Here is a 19,552-nt window from a genome sequence, read left to right as displayed (position 1 = left end):
CTGGGTCATCTTCTGCCCAGGAATCTCGGCCACATTCTCCACCGATGTCTGGAAACCTTCCCCAAAGAGCTCTGGGCCACCTTCTTTCTACAGGTATGAGCCACACTTCTCCACCGAGGCCTGAGTCTGGCTGGGGAAGGTCCCCTTCTAAGATCATCCTTGCTCGGGCACTGTCCCTCAGCCCCAGGGCTCTTCCTTCTCTACACAAGTCTTTCATCACCTCTGAGACTTCCTCCTAGGGATGGGGCCTTGTTTACACTCCCCTGTGGTTTCCGCCTGACTGCAAGCACACTGACACCTTGTTGAGAGAGGTTCAGCACCTCCATCATGTTCAGACTTAGCAGAACATAGCCATACACCCCTGTGCAATTGAGAGCTGAACCAACTAGTGCCCACGTGACAGAGGCTGCCTCTGGGGAGGGAAGTGAAGAGGGTTTTCTAGTCTTTCACATCTACAGTGGTGACTACACTCACTGAAGGACTTTTTGGAAGCTGCACAGCGCCTGCACCCACCAGCACGCACTCAGCCCTCTGCTGATAGACAAGCAGATCATGCAAGCTGCCACAGCACCAGCCTACAACAGGCCACCTCTGAAGGGGCTGCCCCTAAAGTTAGCAATCCCCAAATAACTGAACTCACTCACTCAGTTCTGGAGGGAAGAGAGACAGTATATACTATCAGGGCAAGGACCCAAGGCTCTCAAAACTTCCAGATTCGAGCACACGTCTCAAGACCCAATCCTAGTCTTCAGATCTCGGACCACCAGTAAGAGCATGGGACACAGAGCAGGTAAGTCACTGGGAAAGCCGAGCAGCCGTGTATTACTTTAACTCCATCCAGCATTTTTGAGCAAGGACAGTGAGTTTCTGTGAGTTCGAGACCAGCCCGAGCTACGAGCTACGTAGTAAGTTCAAGGACAGCTATGGCTACACAGGAAGACTCCATCTCAAAGAATCCAAAAAGTAGCTGGGAAAGGGGCCAGAGGAGGGATATGGCTCAAGTGCTAGGCTGTCCCCTGCCTGAACCTGCTCTACTGAACCTCGATTGCTAGACACAGTCTGTGTGTCTTTCCTTGGCAGCACTGCGACAAGAAACACCTCCTCATGAGTAGATGACAGAATACCCTGGCAGTGGGAGAGAGAGGAGTCAAGTTTGACATCTGCTATGCTCCCCAGAGGTTGGCAAGCCCCGGCATAGGGAGAAGGGGCAGCCCAGCAGGTACCGGGTAAGACCAAGGAACAGAACCTAGATGGAGACAGTTCTCTTGCCAGGTCTGACTGTACCTAGACTGAAGGACAGCAAACCTAGCCCGTATGGATTCTCACAGCAGCCTCCTGAGGCAGCAGACCTCCTTCCCAGGCTGGAAAACAGCACCTGAGCCTCCCAGGCTCTAATCGCTGCAAGTCTGCATCCAACAGCATTTGCTTCACATGCCTCAAATCGAGGGGACCCTCTGACACCTCAGTGCCCACCTGGTCCGAGGAGAGGGCTGATGGCAGAGTATATACACAGTGCTCCCTGCTGATACATCACCTTCACCAGACTCCTGTGTCCCAAGGTGGGGGCAGAAGCAACACCCCCAAGGACATTAGCAATAAAGGCATGCCTCCTGAAGGCCTGGGGAGGCCTGAGGACAAAAACATGATCTGTGAGGGCGACCAGGTCACGTAAGCCGACAACCCTCCAGAGCAGCTAACAGGATGGGCTGATTCTTCATGTGCCACGGAATTTTCCACCCAAGCTCAGCCCTATTCCTAGAGAATGTGATGCATTTGTAGATACTGCCTTTCCAGGGTGACTGACCGTGTGAAGGTGGGGTGCTGGGGAGGGTCTTATTCCACCTGACTATGTCCTTGTAAGAAGATGATTTGGGGACACACACAGAGAAGATGACCACCTGAAGCCACCATGGGCCAGCCACACGGAGAGGCCTTGAGAGGTACTGGTCCGGGAATGCCTCATCTCAGGCTTCCAGCTTCTAGGACGTGAGGGATTAAATGTCTGTTGCTGTGGCTAAGGTGTGTCCTAAGGCAGGCTGAGCAGCCAGGTCACACAGCTCTGAAACTGTCAAGGCTTCAAGCAGCAGGACACATCTGGCCCCTGCCTGGTCCTCTCAGGGCTGGCTGGCAGGGACAGTAGTCCCTCTGCCTGCCTGGGTACCTGAGCTATGCCTGGCAAGGCCGCTCACCCCAGAAACCCACACTGGAACGTGCAGACATTCTCTTCCTCTGACTGGGGCTGAAGTGGAAGCCAAGATTCCCAAGGGACAGTGCACAAGCGTCCAGACTGAGTGGCAAAGGCCTTGGAAAGGGCCAGCATTTAGACCTCCCAGAGGAATGGCCAAAGGGCTTTGTGTCAGACAGAAGAATGCTGTGGTACGTTCCTCTGGTCAGGCTTGCCCAGGCCATTTCCCCAAATGATAAATGTCTCCAGCCAACAAATTCAGCCCAAATTGTCAAGAGTCAAAGGATTCCCACTGCCAATCCAGGAACCCCAGGGCAGGCAAGTCCCGGCAGGGGTCATTAGAAACAATGGGAAAAGAGACCCCACTAGCCCAGACTGGACAGGTGGCACGGGCCAGACCTAGTTACCTCCTTGATCACACCCTTGTCAACCTCATCGAAGAGTTTCTGGAATTCATCAGCCAGCATCGGGCGGCCTTCATAGGAACGCACCTTCTGTAGAAGAAAAGCCAGGTCTGCCATTGGCAATGGGAGAGCAATGCCCAATGTCTGGGCCCCTCCCGACCTGTGGGTGGTGAGCACTGGGCTGACGACCCACCCAACAAGAGCTGGGGCAGACCCAGGAGGAGCAGCAACCTGCATGATGGCCTCTTTGAAGATTCTGTGCAGCTGGGTTTTCTGAAGTACTCGCAGAAAGTCCTCAGGATTTACCCCAACTCTGTGGCAAAGAAACCCCACCCCAGTGAGCATGTCCAGCATCTGTTGGCCCGGCCTGAACTTGGCTATGAATCCACCCTGCTGAGTGGAAAGGAGACTTGGTGAGCTGCCAACGTGGGGTGAGCTGAAGGGTCCTACAGGCCCCACCTGAGATCCCCTGGAGACGCCCCTGGAAGGAGGGACAGCAGGCTGTGCTGCCACTGAGCGGTCAAGCCCAGAACTTTCTCAGTGACACACCAGAGCTGTCTGTCTCCGTTCTCTGCCCACCTGGCAGTGTGGATGCCTGCGTTAGACACAAGTGGGCTAACCGGCGAGGGTAAACGGGACAACGGAAGCACTGAGGGCTTGGCATTTACACAGCTCCAAATGGAATATCCAGTCTGGCGCCAGTCAGCAGGGGCTACTCGGGAAACCCCTAGTGAGCACCCAGCTCCCCTTCCCAGAAGGAGGACCCCACCCAGCACTCACGCCTCAGGGGTGGCTCCAGTCTGCCCTGCCGTGGATGCAAGGACTTCATAGGCCGCACGGGCCCCCAGCCGCCGCCGGAACAACGAGGTCTGTAGAGACTTCTGTAAAGAGAATGGCTCTGAATACCTAGCTCTGGCAGTTCCCACACACATCTCTATCCTCGTCCACCCTGCCCTGGGCAGTGGGCTAAGGGGGAGCCTAGGGAGCCAGCCCTTCACTCCTTGGGCACCACTATAGGGAACAGTCCTCAAAGGACGGAGCCCAGCCAAGGCAAGGCAGGGATGGCTGCTGACCATAGCTCACTATAGAAGCCTCCAAGGTCTGCATTTCTTTTCTGTGTATTTAGGGTGCAGATCAGACACCCCAGGAGCTGAACCCCCGGGGTGTTTTCCTCTTGGTGTGAAAAGGCAAGGAAGGAAACCCTGGGTAGCTATGGCAATACCTCTGCTCCTGAAATGACCCATAGCAGAGACAGTGTGTCTGAGCTGGTCCACAAGTTGTGGCAAGCCAGCTCCCTGTCCCACAGGGTCAGGTGACTCAGGGCCCAACCCTGCCTGGCCTCTGGGGCCAGCTCTGGCACAGCCCAGCAGGGCTCAGGGTGGCTCACCATCAGGTAGCCACGGAACTGATTGTAGATGATGGCCGTCAGCAGGTTCATCAGAAACAAGCTTCCTGTGAAAGTACAAAACAAGCACCTGACCAGAGGCCAGCGGGGCAGAGCCTGCAGCGGCTACGCCACAACCGTCCCCAGGCTCAAGGGGCTCAGCCAGCCTGGACATGGTGGTCAGGAGCAGGAGATGAGCAACCACGGTCACTTCCCAGAGTTCCCTTCTGCCTCATAACAGGGGACACATACAACCCCAGACTCCTGCATCTGTGTCCACCCAATGGGATAAGGCCAAGCATCCCTAGTCAAGGATAGGAAGACAGACAGGGGCAGCAACTGTCACATATCAGGGGAAGAGCAGAGAGGGCAGGCTAAGCTGGAGCTGGGGTGAGAAATAGATTGAGTTAAGTTACAGGTGGCATGGGGGCATACGCGGGTGCAGGATGGGGAGCTGGGGTGAAGCTACAGGAATAGGCTAGGCTGGGATGAAGGATGTGTCAGCGGTATACAGAGGGGCCATGCTGAGGAGACAGGACAGAGCAACGAAGCTATATGGGGAGCATGGTGAGGTAATGATAGCAGGGTGGGGAGCTGAGATGGAGCCACAACTGGACAAGCGGAGATGAAGGATAAGTTGGGAGCAGGCTGAGGTGAAGCTATGGCAGGACAGGCTGAGGTGGAATCACAGGGTAGGGACACACAGAAGTCAGCTGAAGGTGAAGGTGTAGGGGATGAACTGCAGTAAAGCTATAAGGTGAAAACAGGTTAAAGTCAAGTTAAGGGGTGTGGGGGAGAGGAAGTTACAGGGTGCAGGCAGACGGAGGCAAAGTTCCAGGAAGAAGCAAGCCGAGAAGCAGGGGGATCGTGTCACACATGGGTGAGTGTCTGGTGTCCACGCAGACCCACCTGCACTTACCTATCAAGGTGAAGATTATGAAGAAGAGGGCAGAGATCCGGTTCTGGGTATACGCAGGAATCATCACTGAGATAAAGGAAAGTCAGAGGCTAACCACACACTGCAGCCCCTGGCCCCACTTCCACCCTGATCCTGCATCATCTGCCTTCCCAGAGGGACTGAGGACTTCATGTTCCATTACTGGTACCCTCTGGGATAGACGTTCCCCCATTCACTGAAGGGCCTGCCTGTGACCACACCCCAAGCTACACAGCTCTCCCCACAGTGACTGGCTTAGGGTCAGGTGCACAGCACTTCTGGCATGGGAATCGCAGGCTGCCCTCAGGGGAGGTCTCCTAGAGACCAGGATAAGACCAGCAGATACCAGGACTGCAGTTTTCCCATCCACGCACAGCCCACGCTAGAGTAGTTGGAGGACCTGGCAGTACCCAACCACTGCCAGGTAAGACCTGGAATCTCTCACATTTGGTGCTCCTGCATGGCACACAGCTCACAGCAAGCCTGGGTGGTGAGAGGAAGTGTGGCCAGGCCCCAGAGAGGCCACCATAGGAACCACTGACCAAGGCCACCGCACCACATACTGCCACACACTTCCAGTGTCCCCGGGGGGTAAAGACAAAGGGAACCAAAAGAGAAGGGATTGGAAGGGACCAAGAACACAAAGGGGTGAGAGGAAAGGTAGAGAGGGAGACCCCAGTATCATATCTCCATGCTAATGAAAAGTGCTCACACACTCAGGGCAGGCGCCATAACTCAGCATCCCAACCAATCCTCCCAGGCCAGGCTCTCTGCCCCTCTGCCCCTCCCCAGCTCCCACACTCCACACATACCATCTGGGTTGTTGGAAGTTGTCAGCAGCACCAGGAGTGAGGTCAGCGCCTCTGGAAGGTTCTGGAAGTAGGTCAGCCTCTCCTCATTCTGTGCTTCATCCTAAGAGCAGATGAGGGAGTCACCTGGACCTCTGTCCCCCAGCTGAGGTCTAGTCTGACACAGCTCCCCCTCAGACCCACAGCCAGGACCACACAGAGGTCCGGGGTAGGAGAGGGGTAAGCACCCCTGACCTGCATCTGCCCATCACTTCCCAGCAGGCTTTGAACTCAGGGCCTGAAGGCACACACGCAGGCTTCTGATCACCATGGTCTATCCAGAAGCTCAATGGAAACCCTGAGCCAGCCTAGCTGAGCATAGCAGCCTGGCAGCTAAGCAACAACATGAAGGACCAGTCAGCCTCCTTGGAGCTGTGTGTACAGTGAGGAAGAGCTGGGGGCGGGATGAGCAAAGACCCAGACTGAAAAGTGTGGCCTTAAGGAAGCTGCCACAGGGTGGTGGGGTGTCTCTAGTGATTTGGGTGGGACCCCCTGGGAGAGACTCACTGCTCCTGGTCACTCACGGCACTCAGAGGCCTTATCCACACAGTTGTGGCTTACCGCAGTTGTCAGCAGGGGTACTCATGCCTGGACACCCAGCCTCTGTCCTCCCTGACACAGAGGGCATCAAATACAGGCAGTGTATCCGCCTCATGGAAACCTCGACTCCAGACTCCCAAACTCGGGGTTGTCCTCTAGAGCTACCCTGTGCCTACCAAGCTGCAGACTTCAGCCAGAAAATGGGTGGCAATGCAAACAGGGCCGGTGACATACAGGAAGCAGACCACATGCACACAGAACCAACTTTTTCTTAAAACAACTCCAAAGACAAGTTCCTCCTGCCACCCAAAGGCCAGCTCCGCCAACAGCCCAGCAAGTAGCCACCTGAAGCAGTCTTCCTGCCACACAGGCTCCAGGACAAGCATTAACCATAGAACCCACTCGTCTCCTCTACAAAACAGCACTGCCGCCCATGAGCGACCAGTGGTGACAGATGCCACAAATGACCAGAGGTAGGGGACATGAATGTCACAAGAAGCAACAAGGTGGAGAGACATGCTGACATGCTGGGCACAGAGAGGACCAGAGAGCCCCACCTGGGTTCAGGACAGGACAGCAAACACCTTCAAAAACACTGTTCCCTAAGGAACCCAGAGGACAGGACATCTCCTAGGGACATAGCCAGGGACAGTATCAGAAGACTGACGTAGCCCTCCAGGGCCTGAATCAATCCCCTAACTCACTGAGTGAGCTCAGGGACGGTTTCGTGTTGGCTGAGGAAGGTTCTAGCACCTGCGTCAGTTTCCAGACAAGGTAACTAAGGCTGGGGGACAAGGGAATGAGAAACCTCCAAGGCAGGAGCTCCGGGCCTGGCCCTTCCCCAGCAGGTCTCTTAGAGCAGCCCCACAAATGTACTCCTTACACAAGCTGTGTAGGCTCTTCTGAGCCATGGGCCTGCAGCAGCAGAGGGAGCACCCTGGCTATGGGGACCTGCCAGCACATGGCCACAGCCCTGATGGGGCACACAGCCCGTGAGGTACAATGACAGCACTGCTGCTAGGGACAACATGCCCCAAATCTAGCACCATGTGGCGAGGAAGATGTGGGTATCAAGCGAGCCAGCTATAGACAAGGCCTACAGACGGACTCAGACAAGGTTAGCTATTGTGTCCTCAGCTATTAAAGCCTGGAGACACCAGGCTGGGCCATGGGAACATGCAGCAGGCTTTCAACCTGTTCCCCAGGCCAGGCTGGCAAGGTTGGAGATAACCAAGTACAGGAACTCAGCATGGGTCGGTCCTCACATCCTCCCCATTACAACAGAAGACAGGGAATGGGATGATTGTCAAGATCACGGGATGCTTGTCAAGACAAAGACAGGAAGACACCCTCAATTACACAACCCTCATCCTGCTCAGCCTGGTTCCCCTTCCTGGGTCAGAAACCCAGTCTGTAGGAGGAATCTTCTGGTAGCTCTAGATATAGCACTCTTGGGGAAAGGCCCCCACATTCACTTTGAGGTTGAGACTCTAGCCACTGCCAGCCTCCCACACTGCCTGCCTGCTTAGCCCGGGCTCTGAGAAACAGCAGTGACCATAGTCATATGACAGTCACACACAGGTCTCAGGGATGTGGAAGGCAGTCCAGTCCCTGCCCCTGTCCACCACAGGCATGATACATAGACCCAGGCACTCGCTAGACACATCATGGAGACACCTACAAACAGAGATGGAGACATACTACACAAAGACACAGAAATAACACAAAGACACAGACATGGAAACACATCCAGACTTGTACATAGAGACATAGTCATATACATGCATGGAGATTCACCCAAGACATGCACACAGACACACCCATGTACACACAGAGAGACACACAGAAACACACTCATACATAGACACGGAGACACACCCAGACACAGACATGCACTCACATACACACAAAGAGACATTCACAGACATGTACACAGAGAGACATCTATAGACACACAACACATGGGATGCAGGCAGGCTGGCATACAAACGGCACAAACACAGACTCACAGACATGCACATGCCACAAATGACTAAGGGTGGAAGACACGGATGTCATATGAAGTCACAGGGTTGGGAAACCCGGACACACCCACACTACACATCCTGAGACGCCCACAGACAAGAGTTATCCAGAGAGTCCTGCAGCCATGACAGGCACACATGTACAGAGACACTCACATGCAGGAACACATGGGACCACCCCAGCACCCCATGGTTGGAAGGCACTATCTTGCCTTCTCCCGCCCTGGCAGCACAACTCCATTATGTCACCTCAATGTCACGAGGTGACCAGCTGTGATCACACCAGCCACCCCCCAGCAGATGCAGAAATGCAGGATAGACCATGCTGGAGGACAGTGACCTGGCCTGGACATAACCCTTGCTAGATGTGAGGCGAGACATACAGAACTCGTAGGTGAGCAACCAAGGCAGATGTCCCCACAGGTAGACAGGTAGACACCTCTCCATGACATCAAGTTGCTAGGGTCAAAGTCTCAACTGCAGCTGGGCAGGCCAGGAACTTCCTGGTCTGTCACCCTTGGTCACCCTGGCTACTCCAGACCAGGCAGACTTTGCAGGACAAGGGCCTATGAGCCTCACCTATGGCCAAGGCCATACTCACCTTCTCACCAATAGTGAACAGCAGCATCCCAATGATGGTGAAGAGGCACAGGTGGATGGTCAGCAGCAGCCCGACACTGGGAAGAAGGGTAGTGCTCAGCCTGGCACGGCACAGGCCACACATCCCAAGAGGCATGGCACCATCCTGCCCATGCCCTCGGGTAGGAGCACAGTGCTCCCTCCTCTCCTTGGAGACATTGAATAATTTTAGCCCTGGGACAGGGACCTGAAGCCAGGTCTACCCTAGATCCTCTGTTTGTGGTGGGACACAACCTGAGGGGCATGCCAGCCAGGGACAAGGACAGAGGACAGAGGTCACTTCTATCTTTTGGGGCCAGACAGGCAAGTGCCCTACCAGGGAAGGGACTGGAAGCAGAGGAAGGGCAGGGATGGTATTTTTTCTGGCAGGAGCCAAGAGGGCTGGCAGAGGACTGGGGAACTGAAGCTACACAGCGCTGAACCCAAGATCCAGGTCAGCACAGCAGCAAACAATGTAAGAGTAACTGAACGAAAGCTGCAGGGCAGCCAACCAATGGGAGACCCCAGAGACAAAAAATGAGGCATCTGCTCAACTCAGCAATGGGTGTGGTAGGTATGAGTCTATAGTGTCTGACCAGGTATGACCAGGACCCCAAACACAGCCCACTGACTCCTGCAGGATGCTGGGCTGGGAGTACCCAGAGGGCTGCCCCAACCATACCCACATAGGAGCGGGCCTACGTCCTGGTCCCTCTGGCAGAGCTTGCAGCTTCCGGCCCCAGTGTTTACCTGGCCATTTCTGGCAGTGACCACCGTATGCACTTCAGGGTCTTCTTCATCATGGAGGAATTCTGAAGCAGGAAGAAGGGACGGAGTGACCGCCGTATCCGCAGGGACTGGAAGACAAGAAACCAGCCGCTGAACCAGGACCACGCATCCCTTCCTTCCAGGGATCCCAGAGCCTGGAGAAGGGAGTGAGTAGTCCTGCCAATCACTCCAGCCATCCCAGGCCCGCTGGCCACAGCTGACAGCTCACAGCATTCCTGCATCCTGGCCTGATGCCTCCCGTCCTCTGCTCACTGTCCTGGGTTCCTCTCCATCACAGCACCTGTCACAGGCCTATCAGTAGCCTCTCTCTAGCACCTGGTAACACAGGACAATGGCCCACGCACACTTACACATGACAGGCTCCCAAGGGACCCTTGTGAGGACTGGCTGGTCTTCCTGGGCTGCGTTCACGCAGAAGGGCCCCAGAGCGTGGAACAGAATGAGAGAGCAACAGAAACCACAGCAGCCAGAAAACTGCTCAGGGCTCTGGTCCAACCCAGATGCCCTGCCTGGCTCCTGTGACTGAGAGGTCAGTGCCCTCAGCTCCCTGGACCACCATATACCACCCATAGTTGGCAGGCCCAGATCTCTAGTCCTCCGGTCACTCCTTACCCCTCCAGTCATACGGGGACACAAAGGCTACTTATGGTCTTGCTGGCTGTGTGGGCCTAGCAATGCCACAGACTAAGGATGAGAGAAAACACAGCGACCATCTCCAAAGATGGAGACACTGAGAATCAGAATTCAGATCCGAGAGTAGAAGCAAGCACCCGGCGATAGACAGTGCATGCAGTCACAACTGCTAGTGCCTAGCAGACCTGTCGCCCAACCCTTCCACCATGAGGACTTAATTGGGCAGAAGCCAAACCTGGTCTGGCAAAGCAGGCCAGGTGCCTGGCCCTCCCCATCAAGCCACCCGGCATCTGTGGGGGTGCTTCGAGAGGGCCCTGATAGCTGCAGAGGTTCTGAGTCACACAGCCACCTAACCAGAGATGGACCTCATGTGACATGACAGCTTTGGTGGGAAAGTCCCTCAGAAAGGTGGCAGGCAGGGGTCCTGCTAACTGAACATGATTCCTGAGAGCAGAGAATGTCATGGGAAGCTGAAGGACTGGGAACAAGGAGTTCGGAGGGCTATGGGGACAGGTCCCTCCAAACAGGCACGGGGTGCTGGGGTTCCGGCTCCGGAAGTATGTAACCAGCACATCAACTCAGCGGGTCCTACAAACACCCTGAGCGTCTGACCTCAGCTACACATGAAGCAGTCACCAGGACAGGGGTGAAGGCTCTACCTGGGGCCGACGACACAGAGCCTACCACAAGGCCCTACATGGCTCCTGGTGACAGGTGGCACTGTGCCCTTCCCATGCGGGACATCAATCCATCCCTGGACAGACAGCTATGCCAGTTAAACTCTGCCCTTCTGTCCACGGTGTCTCGCCAAGCACCCCCACCCTAGAGCCCGGAAATGGCCCAGTGAGCAGGTCTCACTACCTCAGTATGACACATGCCACTGCAAGGCCCAGGAACCCTCCTGTCCCGTGACTACCAGATCTGGAGCCTGCAGGAAGGATCCAGAGTTGGAGGGTTCAGGCTCATGAAGCTGGGTTTCAGTGACCACATGTCTACTGTTCATCTTGCCATGCTGGGCCCTGTTAGTCTGGAAGTACCCACTTCCAAAGGCAGAAGCCACCGAGAACACACACTGGTCCCACCACAAAGGGCAAATAACCAACTCCGGGGCACAGAACAGGACACTGGACTCAGGAGGGATAAGGAGGCCCCAAGTCCTCCAGGGAAAACTGCAGTTGTGGGGCCCGGGAGTGACTCAGCGGGAGAGCATTTGCCCAGTATGCACAAGGCCCTGGAAGGGCTGACACAGCACTCCAGCTATTGGGGGGGGGGGCAGAACTAGAGAATCTAGCCCTAGGGGTGAAGGTCTCAGTATCCATGACAAACCTGACCAGCTAACAAGGATGAGGCACAGTGACAAGAGCAGGCTGCCGAGGGACATGATAAAGACTACGTGGGCGGCCAGGCCGCTCTGTGTCTCAACCCTGGCTCATTTACTGGGTGGACTCTTTTGTGTATCACAAGGAGCTTCTTTTCCTCATCTTCCTCCCTCCTGGCAGCACATAAGCACCCCTGGTAGAAGTACAGCTAGGAACCAGTCAGGTGCAGAGACTCATGGGAAGCTTCAGTGAGAAACGATGGCTGTAGGGCCATCTCCCTCCTGTTCCAGGAAGGCATGGGTGCCTCTTCCTTAATCAGAAGAGGAGCTGCATCTTATGGGGGGGGGGGGGAGACGACACACAGGAAGTAGAAGGTGCCAAATAGCTGTAGAACTGTGCCTCCATGCCCCTCAGTATCTGCTGGGTATGGGGGGGGGCAGGGACTCACCACCCACCACTCTCTCCCATCGGCTCCCTGTAGGGCCTAGGGGAGGTTGCAGGCTGGTGGTGAGAAACAAGCTTCCCTCCTTCCCTCCCATCACCAGCTGTCCTTATCAGGCAGGACTCACCCACAGGACAGAGGACAAGCCAGCTCTGCAGTTGGGATTCCAACTGTTGTTTCCCATCAGTCCTCTAGGCTCCACTAAGTCTGAGTCCCTCTATTCAGTTCCCACCCATCTTCCCATCACATACTAACAGATCCATGAAGGCCCAACCAGCCTGCCCCTGCCTCAGTGCCCACACCACCTCCCAGGGTCCTCGGAAGCACAGCACTGTGGTCAGTGCTGAGTCAGTGGATGAGGCTTATTAGGGCTGAGCTCAAACAGCTACGGGCACAGTACTGCCCTGGGAGGGCTCTCTTATAAGGGACATGACCAGGAGAGTTCACTGCAACCTGAAGGACAAGGAGCCACAGCAACTTGGACCCTGCTCCCAGGTCCAATGGGTGAGAGCACCAATGGGACCCACAGTGGAAACCTTGGCTGTCAAGCCCCAGTAACTTTCATACGATGGGGGAAACTAAGGCCCTCCAGGACATGGACAGCACCGGGCAGATGGACACAAGGCTCAGGGCTCAGCTGCACCTGTACATCATACCCACAGGGCTGCCTCGGTCTCGGAGCTGACACGCCACCTACCTCCTCACAAGCCAGGCTCAGTGAAACGGTCCAGTCCACCGCGGACACAACCAGCACCACAAAGTAGGCCAGCAGCCACAGGTTCTCCTGTAACTGGGCCTGGCCCACCAGGTAGCCCTGCAAGAGACGGGGAAGGGTGAACAGCAAGCCAGGCAGACATAGGTCTGTAGCCAGGCAGAGGACACCGGTGCACACCCAAGGCCATGGGCGACAGTGGGGAGTTCACAGTCCAGTCTCCATGCACTGCTGGTCGGGAGTGAGGAGCTGAGCAGGGGTCAGGAAGCATGCATTCCTGCCAAGGCTGCTAGTGACTCGCTGCTGTGACTCAGGGGAGGCACTCAGCCTCTCTGGCTGGGGTCCTCATTGGTATCACGGGTCCCACCAGCTCTGTCTGTCTAAGCCACAAAAGAGCATTCCAAGACAGGAGGACAAAAGGACATGCACCGGGTGGGCTTGACAGTCACTCCAGGAGGGTGACGCAGGAGGTGGGGTCCTGCCCATCCTGCCCTTTTGATGTCCCATCATCACGCCTGCCTCCAGGGTAGATAACAGTCTCTGCTCTCTTTCACCTTGAGAAGACATTCAAGTACCAGGCCATTTGGACCAGTGAATACCAAATTGGCTTTTTTTTTTTTTGCATACCAAATTCTTACCAGTTAAAACCTAGAGCTGCACCAGGCAGACGGCAGTGGTGCACACCTTTAATTCCAGCACTCTGGAGGCAGAGGCAGGTGGATTTCTGTGTGTTCAAGGCCAGCCTGGTCTACATAGCAAGTTCTAAGACAGCCAGGGCTACACAGAGAAACACTGTCTCAAAAAACAAATAAAAAAAAAAAAACAAAAATAAAAACCTAGAGCTGCCATCACATCACGGGCAAAGACAGAAAAAACAAGAAACCACCCTGAGCACACCAATCATGAGTGTGTGTGCGTGTGTGCGTGTGTGCGCACACGCGCACACGAACAGATATAAACAACCTAAGAGAGCACAACACAACACGCCTTTCAGTCACGTGCCAGGACTCCCAAGCAGGGCATCTGGACAACACCAGGAGCTTTGTGGGTAGGACCTGATTCCACCCACCTCACCTTCACGGAGAGGTCAACCAGGAAGATCAGCATGCAGAGAGCCTCGATGGCCTCTGTCAGGCCACAGGGTGGCTGCCAGGGCTGGGAGCGATAGCGCACATCCGCCGTTCTTGTGAGTGATGACGGGAACTCCACAAAAGCCAAGGCCAGGATCAAGAAAATGGTAAAGCCCAGCACTCTGGGAAGGAGACAAACACTGTCAGTGAGTAAAGGGCTGCTGCCTGTTGGGCCAGGAAGTCAACTGGAAGGTGCACTGGGGTCCAGAGGTTAGAAGGCAGCAGCTGGCATTTCTTGGCTGGGGCTACCGTGCTTGGCCAAGTAACACAGCCTTGCCCAAGACTCAGGGGCTAGGCTGACCCAGCATTCTGAAGAGGAAGCCCTTACCACCAATAATTTTCTGTGGAAGAGGGACCACGGATCACCTATGTCCGTGAGGATTGGGAGCACGTTTAGCCCAAGACAGTGTAGGGTCGGTCCAACCCCACCAAGTAGGTCTGCACAGCCCGGTTCCACTGGGAAGCAGTCTCACCGTTGGCACAGCTTCGAGTAGTACCAGCGGTAAAGCCACAAGGAGCCAGCATCCATGCGGTGGTAGATGGAGCGGTACTGGGAACAAAGGGCACATGAGCATGAGACAGGCCCTCTCGCAACACAGCCACGCCCAGAGTGAAAGGAGCAGAACGAAAGGGTGGCCTTGGTGCCACAACACAGGGAAGGGACTAGGGTCCTGGCCCAGTGTCTCCCCAAGTGCTATACACAAAGAGGTTTGAGTTGGGTCTCTTCAGCACATCACACACAGGGGTGTGAGTGGATTCCCCAGTGCTGCACACACTGGGCTTGAGTGGGGTTCCCCTCAGTGGCACACACATATGGGTGTCAGAGGGGTCTCCCTTAATGCCACATATGTGTATGTGTGGCTCATACATATATGTACCCACAGTCCATTGACTGTACCCACATACCACACGTGGCCCAATCCAGTGATTCAGTCTCCCAGAGTCAGGCCTAATCTAAGTGTGCTGCAGCGAGTCTGTGTCAGCCCCTCACTGAGTCTCAGGCTTAGACCAGTACAAGCTACAGAGCTTGCCTAGTACAAGAGCTCCCTTAGCACAGGCTAAGGCTGTGCATGGAAGGCCAGCTCCACTTTCCAATACAACTGTATCCATCCTGCAGATGTCTCCCGGACCCGGGCCTAGCACAGGGTGGCCCATGACAGGCTTCAGTACATACTAAATCAACGATACCATGACTCCAGCACTAAGGTGACGGCCTCCATCAGAGGACAAGGGAGAGCTGGGTCCAGGTACCTGCCATTGTGTCTGTCCTAAATGAAGGCCCCTGCCCCAAGACAGTAAGGAACAAAAGGACAGGGCAGACTCCTGGTCAGCAAGGCAGGCACTACACACACACCTTTATGGCATCTTCAATGAAGACCACAGCCTGGTCTATGCAGAGCTCCTGTCTGGCTGTGGCACCTGCAGGTAGAGGGAACACAGCAGGTGAGCAATGGAACATGGCAGCCTCAGCTCTATAGGAGGAGCACATGCAGGAAGGGAGCTGGACCCTCCATTCTGCGGCAGGTACCTGTCCAAGCCAGAGCGTCAAGCAGGTTTAAAAAAAAAAATGGCATGGGTGGAAGACATCAGGCCCAGAGCAAAGACAGCTCTACCCCATGACCACCGCTGCCCAGGGCACAGCACACACAAGGACACAGAGGCAGTAGTGACCTGCAGGACCCTGGCACCATACTCAGGGCTCAGAGCCCCCGCCCCCATCTACTTACATGGAAAGAACAGGAATGGTCACCCTTGTCAAGTGCGTGCCAGTGGCCACCTGCTTAGCTCCTAAGTGGATGTTATATGGTGCAGGAGACCCTGGTGCGCAAGTGGGCTCAGAGAAGGGGCTGCCATCGTCACCCATGCCACCTCCACCTCCTGTTCAATCAGAATCTTCTACTATGAGTCGGGGTAATCTCTATCCAAGGAACACAAGATTTCCTTACTAAGCTATTTGGAACACATAGCTCCAAAATGGGGAGCTACGGCTAGAATGGAAGGTATCGTGCTCACTCTCCCGCCAACGCCAACAACCACAGAGCTCTCACGCCCTCCTCACCTTCAGGACCTCCCCACCTTCAGGACCAAGTGGTTCCCGAATACAACCCCGAGCAGGGGAACCAGGGAACTGCACAGCTCCAACGGTTCACAGCAGACTTGAAACAGAGTGAACCATCCAGCTATCTCACTATGCAGTTCTGGGTTTTATAAAATCTGGCCTCCTGGGACCCGCAGGAGCCATGCCCTGCTCAGAACAGCAAGAAGCCCTGAGGCAGTGCACAGCCATGTACGGAGCCCCAGTGGCAGCCTACACAGTGTGCCCTCTCTCTAGAGAGCCACCTGCTCTAGCTCTTGGGGCTCACGTCTAGGGTCACAGAACAGGGGCAGTAAACCCCAGAGGATGACCGGAGATGTATCTCACTCCTGGCTCTGTCCTGGCCATGCTACAATACCTTATCAGCCAGGATCTGTTTCCCCACATGTATGCCCCTGAGGCTTATCCTAAGGACACCCTAACTGCTTCTCAGAGAAGCTCTGAGGGTTGTGGGTACTGGCACTCCTGAAGGCTTCCTGGGATGGCTATGAAGAAGAAGCCATACTGCTGTGTTCCCTGCATGGCAGAACTGAAAATCAACTGGCCCAATGAGAAAGGCAGCTGAGGGCAGCCTGGTAAAGCCTGGAAGCCCGGTCATGCCCTAGAGAGTGTATCCTGGACCTAGAGCCATAAACCACAAAAGTTTCTCAGACAAGACACTAGCCGAGGCCCAGAACCGACTATAAGGACTCATGTCCACGCAGACAAGCCATCACAGGTGTGGGTCAGCACCCTAGGGCTCTGTAACAGGGACCCTTCATCTAGCTTCTGCCTGCTGGTGGGAAGGTTCTGAGTCTCGCTATCTGAGCTCACTCAGGAAGGAGGGGCCTGAAGAAGGCCCGTCCGCTCCCATCAGCATTCTTCCTACCTGCGGCTCTAGGAAGCTTGTCACGAGCTCTAGGAAGCAGGTCTTAAGTTTCTGGGGGTCCCCGATGCCCCAGGTCCACACTCCACCACATCCTGACACTTGGGAACCCATTCTGCCCACCCACCCTGTCTCCTGCTGCTTCGCCACCCTGCCCCATCCATGCCACACATCCTGAACTTGACCCTGTCAAGGCCTGGCTCTCCAGAACCTCGAAGCCCATGCCCAGGTTGTTGTCTCTGCCAGAGGATCCCCTTCCAACCTGAGGGTTCAGAGCCTCCCCCAGGGCTACCTGCCCTGCCCTGAGCTCATCAACTTAGGCAGCAATCACCTGTTGCTACCTATAACTCCAATCACGAGGGCCAGGGGACTTCTCCTGAGCACATAGGGTCAGATGAGGCAAAGTGAGGGACGATGACAGGGGCGCAGACACTGTGTCCCCCACAATACCTATGGATACCTACTTCCTGACAGCCAGGTCTAGGCTTTCTCTGCCTCTCACTCTAGACTCTACACAACCAGTCTGGACCCCTGCCTAGCATGCTGTGTGACCCTGGACAGGTCCCTTACCTCTCTGCAGTTTCCTCTCAACCCTTCCGAGCAGGATCCGACGACAAAAGTTCCCCAGCTTTGCAATTAGCCCACAAAGTCTATAAGCACCCTCGTCCTTTCTCATACGGTCCAGGAACAAGACAAAACTACTCTATGTAACATTTGGCAGGGGGGGGGGGGGGACAGTCAGGTAGGCCTGACTCAGCAGGTCACAACTGCAGGAACCCCTGGGGTCCTTAGGGAGGCCTGTAGCAACAGCTCCCGGCTCTGAGAGTCTAATTACAAAACAGCCAAACCCAGAGCCTGGAGACCATCTCTCACCCACAGGATGCTTTGTGGAGACTAAAGATGTATTCTTGTGGACAGCCCAGCCCAGGAGATGCAAACACCAAGAGTGTTGTCTGGGTTCTCAACAGCCTCAGCCAAAGTCACAGCGTTTAGACAAAGAGCCCTCAGGGTCTCTCATGAGACACTGCCCAGCCTTGAGTCTTGTCTGAATCTGTCACTTGTCCATTCTTCAGGGCCAGAACTTACAGACATCATGATGTTACTGTTCTGGACATCTGTCAGGACCCACATACAAGACTACAGCATCTCTGTTTGGATGCCCAAAATGTGTCCCCCACCCCACCAGCCCATTACTACCCCCTTACATTGAGACTCAAGCTAAGCAACCTGCCAAAGTCCCACACCCAGAAAGGTCTCCAGATGTCCCAACACAAAGCATGTGTCCCTGAACCATATGCTTCAACACTTGGGATGGGGGTTGGGGGTTAGATGTGTGGTCACCTCAGCCTCTAACTTATTTGTCTCCATCCGTGGCCTCATTATTCAATGGCTAGACATGAGCTATGGGCAGGCAGGGACCACTGTGCCAATCTAGTCTGCTCCCAAACAGAAGAGGAAAGGAGGTCCAGAAAGGGAAGTTTAAATGGCCAGGTCTGCACACACACAGGGCAGTGTACTGGCAGTGACCACACCAGATGGCCGGACTGTGACCTTATGTAGGTCAGGGGTGGGGGGGGGAGGCTCCTCTCCTTTCCCCTCTCTCTTGGCCTCAGTTTCCTCATCTGGAAAATGAGAACAAGAACCTTCTGCCTCTCAGTCATTCATCACCTACCCTCTGAAGATGGCTGGGAGGATGGCCTCACTCTCCCTGAGTTCACCAATGTTCCTGGCCACAGGAAGGGAAGACAAGGAGAGAGAGGATAAGGGGCCCCCAGCACTTAAGGGGAAAAGAAAGGAAGTTATCCTGGGCTCGGGACACCAGCCTCAGTCCCTAGAAACCAGAGCAAAGTCACTCCCAGAAGGATATTCTGCCACTTAGGCCTGGGTACCGTGGGTTGGGAAACTCTTCTCTAAGCCTCAGTTTCCCCACAAGGAAGACTGGTGAACTGGTGGTGCAGGAACCCCCTCCCAGCACTCGAGAAGTGTAGGCAAGAGGATCTGGAGTTCAAAGCCAGCCTGGCTACTTGAGATCCTGTCTCAAAAAGTTAGGAGAAAAAAAGAAAAGTAAAAATGAGAGTGCCACCTCACTCACCAGAGCGGGCTCCACTACCTCGATCCCTGACCAGAAGGGGCTGCGCCTCGGCCGCCATCCCAACACAAGCAGGACTTGGCCCCAGCACCGAGCCCGGCGTTCCGGAGGAGGAGCGACCGCTCTGTGATGACTCCCAGCGACAGCCAATGAGAACGGAGGGATCGTGCTGGGAGGCGGAACAAGCCCCGCCCCCAATGGGTGGAGCTCCGCTTCCAGAAGGGAAGGGCCGAAGTGTTGGAAGCTGAGCTCTAAGGAAGTATTTTTGTTTGGTTGGTTTTTGTTTTTTTGAGACAGAGTTTCTCTGTAGCTTTGGAGCCTGTCCTGGAACTAGTTCTTGTAGACCAGGCTGACCTCGAACTCAGAGATCTGTCCCTCTGTCTCCTGAGTGCCGGGTTTAAAGGCGTGTGCCGCCACTACCGCCCTGCCCTAAGGAAGTATTTTGCCAGTGCAAATTACTGCTATCTTCTTCCAGCTCTAGGAACGTCCAACTCCCTGGGCTGGACCCAGGAGTCTTGTTTTGTTTTGAGATTTTCTT

General features: G+C 55.1%; 1 protein-coding gene across 2 annotated transcripts in view; it reads right to left on the bottom strand.

Annotated features, from left to right (window-relative positions):
• Tpcn2 (two pore segment channel 2) overlaps positions 1–19,126 on the bottom strand; it is a 30,150-nt gene extending 11,024 nt beyond the window's left edge. The window contains exons 1-13 of one of the 2 annotated variants that reach the window (XM_048458260.3): positions 19,018–19,126; positions 15,320–15,384; positions 14,439–14,515; positions 13,910–14,087; positions 12,821–12,937; positions 9,691–9,797; positions 8,924–8,999; positions 5,723–5,822; positions 4,893–4,958; positions 3,977–4,041; positions 3,370–3,470; positions 2,821–2,902; positions 2,593–2,679 (exon numbers count right to left, since the gene is read on the bottom strand). In XM_048458260.3, coding sequence (XP_048314217.2) covers positions 2,593–2,679; positions 2,821–2,902; positions 3,370–3,470; positions 3,977–4,041; positions 4,893–4,958; positions 5,723–5,822; positions 8,924–8,999; positions 9,691–9,797; positions 12,821–12,937; positions 13,910–14,087; positions 14,439–14,515; positions 15,320–15,384; positions 19,018–19,075 — 1,179 coding nt within the window. In that variant the 5' untranslated portion in view covers positions 19,076–19,126. The remainder of the gene's footprint in view (positions 1–2,592; positions 2,680–2,820; positions 2,903–3,369; positions 3,471–3,976; positions 4,042–4,892; positions 4,959–5,722; positions 5,823–8,923; positions 9,000–9,690; positions 9,798–12,820; positions 12,938–13,909; positions 14,088–14,438; positions 14,516–15,319; positions 15,385–19,017) is intronic. The other variant, XM_048458261.3, reaches the window with a different exon arrangement.
• Between the last annotated feature and the right edge of the window lie 426 nt (positions 19,127–19,552).

This window comes from Myodes glareolus, chromosome 7 (assembly GCF_982192425.1).
Source record: "Myodes glareolus chromosome 7, mMyoGla1.1, whole genome shotgun sequence".
Lineage (NCBI taxonomy): Eukaryota > Metazoa > Chordata > Mammalia > Rodentia > Cricetidae > Myodes > Myodes glareolus.
This window is presented reverse-complemented; position numbering and strand designations above follow the sequence as displayed.